This window comes from Lutjanus erythropterus, chromosome 10 (assembly GCF_056507025.1).
Source record: "Lutjanus erythropterus isolate fLutEry1 chromosome 10, fLutEry1.hap2, whole genome shotgun sequence".
NCBI classification, from domain to species: Eukaryota; Metazoa; Chordata; class Actinopteri; order Lutjaniformes; family Lutjanidae; genus Lutjanus; species Lutjanus erythropterus.
Window position 1 is genome coordinate 26,270,279 of NC_139326.1, and position 6,000 is coordinate 26,276,278.

At 44.3% G+C, this 6,000-nt stretch overlaps 1 protein-coding gene across 2 annotated transcripts in view; it reads right to left on the bottom strand.

Moving 5' to 3' along the window:
* Nucleotides 1-5,713, bottom strand: part of unc5ca (unc-5 netrin receptor Ca) — a 258,799-nt gene extending 253,086 nt beyond the window's left edge. For both annotated transcript variants that reach the window (XM_084728798.1, XM_084728797.1), the window contains exon 1: nt 5,281-5,713. In XM_084728798.1, the coding sequence (XP_084584924.1) occupies nt 5,281-5,401 (121 nt within the window). In that variant the 5' untranslated portion in view covers nt 5,402-5,713. The remainder of the gene's footprint in view (nt 1-5,280) is intronic.
* Nucleotides 5,714-6,000: the final 287 nt, after the last annotated feature.

Sequence of the window (6,000 nt, forward strand, 5' to 3'; positions counted from 1 at the left end):
ATGACTGCAAAGATAATGAATGAAGTGTAAATCTGTGATTAAAAACACTAAAATAGGCTTAGCACTTTTTACAGCGCAGGACTACATGGGACCGGTGGGAACTATATAGTAGGCCATTGATTGGGAACAAACGGCGTTGTCTCCGAACACCCGCCCCACACACAGACTTGCACACAGACACACACAGTCACACAACTAACTAAAACAAAAAGCCTGGAAATGAGAGCCCCAAATGAGGCCTTAGGTTTCGCAGGCCATGAAAAATTCATAATTCCAGATCTTTACATGAAACTCTAGAAGGAATTAGGCCTAACAGCAGGAGACGCTGGGAATCAGTTTCAGAACATTTAGCTTCTCCTTTCTCTTTGTCCTCTTTTCTCCAGCTCAGGCCTGTCTGTCTGGTAAACATGCACGCTCACAAACACACACACACACACACACACACAGATGGACACACATACACAGAGGGACGCATTCTTACGTTCCATCTTGGGTTTTCCCCTGAAAGATAGTGAATGGTGCAAGAGGTGACGTAGCTTGTCGACACAGGAGTTTGAAAACCACACTTGCGCCTCCAAAACCGGATTTCATCTCCGCTTTCCACAAAGAAAAACATGCCTGCAAAGTTCTGTGCCGCTAAACAAACAAGCCACGTTCAGCCTCTTGAGTCTTGAAACAGGCCGGGCTTTAATTGCTATGTCTTCAAGTAAACCATATATAAGATGTACAAAAACATAAGTGGACAGGAAGGTCCAGGATTTTCACAGCGACATAAAATCATGCAAGGCCACAGGCAAAGAGAAAAAAAAAGGTCAGTAATCCATTCAGCAGCTAACAGAGGATGCAGAGTGAAAGAACAGAGATAGAGAAAAGGTGGGTGGGAAAAAAAAATGTCTCACTGGTCACACTTAAAGTAAGAGTCTATGAAATGTGCGGATGAGTAAGCAAGGATTTATTAAAAAAAAAAGAGAGAGAGAGAGAGTAGAAGGGCAGAGAGGGTGAGGGAAATCTGCCATCACTAGGCTGCTGCTAGCAGCAGGAGGGTCTTCTATACAAAACAACCCCAGACACAGTCAAAGACTTCCTTTCACACACGCCTGTCCGAGCACACACACATGCACGCATTAGTACGCTCACATACACACACGTGGAGAGTGCAGACAGAATGCAGCATTGTTTGACCACAGAAATATCTTGCTGTGTGTGAGTGTGTGAGTGTGTGTGTGTGTGTGTTCTGTGTGTGAGTGTGTATGTGTGTGTGGCAGTCAGTCAGCTTGTCAAGTCCTAGTGGAGTGATCAAAGCTGGTACAAACCACCCAGAGAGATCTCTCCCTTCCTCATCCATTCATCCCTTCCCCTCTATCCCCCCCACTCTCGCTCCGATACAGAAAAAGCATCAAATTTACCACATAAAACCTGCTTGGCCAATCGCATTGCGCTGGCTTGAGCAGTGCAGCCAATCAAATTGGCCTATTTAGTTCCAATAATTCCCAGCTGTCCCCCTACAAGCACTGAACCCTGGATGGCTGCAGTGCACCATGGGACAGGATCAGAGCATAATGGGAGACAGCATGGGAGCTCTGGCAATATCATAATGCCAAGCGCGCGCACACACGTACACACACATGCAACGCAAACACCATGCGAGCGCTGCTGGAGCACCGTTACGGTGCCAAGTCGACACACACATGTAGAAAATCGCACAATCTCCCACGTATACACATTCGGTGCATAAACACACACACACACACCACAGGAGTTCTCTGAGAACTTCCCTAAGCTGCCAAGTTCATGAACGCACACATACACACAGAAACACACACACCACCTATGAGCACTTTCAGTCCATCTTTACACCTCTGGGTTCACACATATCTAACACACACCCACCTGCACAGACACACAAACTTTGAAACAAACAAATAATCTGATACATTCATGTCAAAATGTGTTGCTTTAAAGGGATAGTTTGGATTATTTGAAGGTTGTATGACGAGGCGGCCTGGTGGTGCAGTGGTTAGCACTGCTGCCTCACAGAAAGAAGGTTCTGAGTTTGAATCCCCCAATCCACATGGGTGCTCTCTGCATACTCTGGCTTTCTCCCAAAGACATGCATGATAATAGGCTAATTGATAAATCTAAATTGCCTGTAGGTGTTAATATGAGTGTGAGTGGTTGTTTGTCTCTATGTGTCAGCCCTGTGCTGAACTGGCGACTTGTCCAGGGTGTTCCCTGCCTATTGCCCATTGTTAGCTGGGAGAGGCTCCAGCCCTCCCGCGACTCATCAAGGATAAGCAGTTATGGACGATGGATGGGGTTGTATGAGCTACTTATCGACAGTCAGCACGTGCCCAGTTAGGAGAATCTGAGATGGGCAACAGCATGGAAGCTAAGTAATTATTTTAATATGGAAAGCACGTTGTGCTTTAGCTTAAAAAGTGCTATACAAATAAAATTATCATTATTGTTACTGCTGTGGACAGGGTCAGCAGAAAAACAAGTTTTAGCCAAGCAAAAAAAAAAGGTCTCCGCAAGAAAAAAAAAAAATCAATAACAGAAACACACCAAATGTTTTAGACTAACACCATATAGCAGCTGAATTGAACGAGGCCTACTGCTGCTTAGTCATCATAATAAACAAGTGGACTTTTCAGACCTTGTGGAGTGATCTTGACACCCATTCATTCCAGATCAAATGTAAGGAGGCTTAACTAATGGCTTTTTAATAGGCCGAGAGGCTCGAGGGTGGGACAGCACATGCGCCCAAAACCGGCATGAGAGGATCTCAACTAACGCACTCTAATTATTGTATTTGCACATGAGACTTTTTCCATAGTGTAACCTGGTGTCTATAGCCCAGAGAGAAGACGTCTACACGCCAGATTAAATGACTAATTGCTAAAAAAAGGTTCATAATTAACAGCTTAGGAGAGACCTGGAAGTAGTGGAGAACGACTTGGAAAGCATTCATTTTGTGTGGGATGAGTGTATTCAAGATGGATTCAAAATTGGAATATTTGAGGGTTCTCATCATTCGTCATTATTAGATTTGAGTCCTCGGCAGTGCCAGCATCATTTCCACAAACACCACAATCCTGCACATCATTAGTCATGACCTCAAAAAACAAACTCGGCTATTAAAACTTACCACACCACACACTCCACAGCGGAGTTAAACTGGAGGCAACAACTGGCCATAAGACACTCAATTATGCATGAGCAGAACTAAACAGCAGAATCATTTGGTTAAAACAAATACTTGTATTTCCCATTTAGAGACAAAATGCACATGGAATCACACAGAGTTGGTAGATTGGAGGAAATTCTCCACATGAATGGACCGGGAATTGAATCCAGCACTGATGCACAGAGAGGATCAGCTATGTACACAAAGCTACCCACTCCCCCACAGTTAGGTCAATGTGTTTGTGTGTTCTGCCCCATTCAATAGAACAACTAATGGAGTGACTCCTCACACACAAAGAGCCAACTTCAGAGACATGAGTCAAGTTGTTTGGAGCAGAGAGGAACATCACAGACAAACCCAAACTACATGTAGGAGGGAGACGAGAACTAGAGAAATATAATATAGGAGTATAGGAGTGCTGGGGAGTAGCAACAGTTTTAGTTTCCAATTATCAGATTTCTCTACCAAAGTCAAATTGAGCCGCATGTTGGTGGCAAAGTGCAATTTATCAGAGGTGGGTGAAAGCCCACTCAAATCGTGTCCCTAAATTGCAATGTATTGATTTAACAGTAAACCAATAGAGAGCGGTCATAATGAATATCGGTGGGTGTTGCTGAAATGTTGTTCCCCAGGGCAACGAGAGAAAGGTGGCAGCCACATCATGTCCAATTACTGCCCAAATTCTGCACAAAAACCCTAGGCCAATCAGTAATGTCGATACCAATTTACTGACTACATTCTGGTGGCGTCTAGGCAAGTTACTGTATCCTCTAAGAGGCTTTCAAGCAGAATATAAGTTGTATAATGGAGGGTAAAGATTACAGCAACACTGAGTCCTGATGGGATATTAGAATATAGACTATAATAGGGGATTAAATCCTCCATAAGTGCCCATGATAAGGTCAAACTTCACAGGCCACACAGGAAAATGTGGTGAATTAAGCAGCTTGGTAAAACAACAGAAGAGGTTGGACACTTTTGGAGGAACATTAACAAGACACAACTTCTCCCTGAGAAGGTCACAGAGAGTGTGAAAGAGAGAGAAAGATGCTGCCAGTCTTTCACAGGAGCAGAATCTCACGTGGCTCTTTAATAAGAATAAAACATATGAAGTTAGGCTACTTATTTAGGCTTCATTCAGCCTGTGACCTGCGATATACACTATAAACAGCAGTGTGTCTCCTAAGAAATATCACTTTAATATTCTTGTTATGCTTCACCGGGGGGGTATAATACACAACATTTTATCATTTTAACAGCCTAGTATTTTAAATAGTCATACGGTGGTCATATGTGGAGGATTCTCATATTTTGTGGCACCCGTGATGTTTGCAGCGAATTTCTTCTGCAGGTTTTGTTGTGAGATTTTGTGTAATTGCCTTTAACGCTCCTGACGGCTGTGAGTGTTTCTGACTTCTGATCAATTTTCCCCAATCGAAGCAATGAAGCGTCGCCTCTGCAATAAGACATTAGTCACCTAATCTTGGACTCCCAAGTCCTGCCCTTCGCAGTTTTCACCCTAATTTAACTGCAACCTCTGAGTTTTTTTTTTGGGTTTTTTTAACTGAAGCAGGTCCTGACGAAAAATCACTGCAATATTCACATTCCGACAAGGACTCAAGTCTCCCTCTCTGTGTTCTCCGGGAGTTTTTGCAGTCACAGTCGTATTTATCTGGTTCTCAGGCCACATTTTCTCTCATATTGGTCAGTCTTTTTTTTTAAATTAAGCCTATATTTTTTTGGTTATCCTCAATTAAATGAATATATTAGTCGTTTCTTGCATGCAGGGAAACGTGAGCTGCGACTTTTGCCTCTCACACTATAAAGCAGGAAAAGAAATGCGCAGATGTATATGGTTTACACCTTAAGACACTGGCTGCAAACCACCCACTCATCGGCATCAGCTCAATTTAAATGGAAATATTGAGAGAAATAAAAAAGTCAAAGCTCCTCGACAGGAGCTACTTCTGCCTCCCCGCCTCCTGACAGACACGCCGCCGCTGCCACAGAGCCGCATGTCGGCACTGAATGACATGTTTCACCGCTTTCAAACAATTAAGGTGAATTAAAAGATGCGAAAGAAGCCTCCTTACCTTGGGCGACACCTTGGTGTACAAGCACCAGGAGCAGCAGGATCCCCGGCGTGGCGCACATCCTCACCAAGCTGCAAACCCCGCGTCCTATTCCACTTCCACTCTGTCCACTTTGGCCCATTACAAGCGACGCGCAAAACGCACAAACACACGCAAAACTCCTCGGTCCACGGCGGGGGAGCTGAGAACCCCCTCCCCTCCAACAACACAGAGTCTGCCGCTGATTAATCAGACGAGTTCAAAAATCAAAAGCTGGGTAAACGTCGCCTCTAGTCCCGGCGTGTGAGTCCGTGTCAGAAGGCGCAGGTTGAGCTGTAAGGAGAAGACAGAGGTGCTGGAAATAACCACGGGGTCCCTTCACTCGTGTCAGCGGCACTGCTGCCTGCCTCGCCACTGAGCTCTGCTGCTTCTCTCTCCGTGCGCTCTCCTCTCTCCTGCTTCACTCTCTCCGTTTACGCAGAGAGAGAAATGCCACCGCCCTCTGGCTACCACACCACACTCTCTCCTTCTGTCTCCCGCTCTGCTCTGCTCTACCTCTTCCCTCTTTACTTTAATAACAACAGAATTTAAAACATGAAATTTCACTGAAAAAAAGTATCGGTCTGTATGGCAAATTCTGTATTCGTTTGACAGGATGAACTGTGTTATTTCTCACTCCTTATATCACATTTAAGTCTTAAAATAACCCATAATATTGTCTTAAAAATGCAGAAACATATT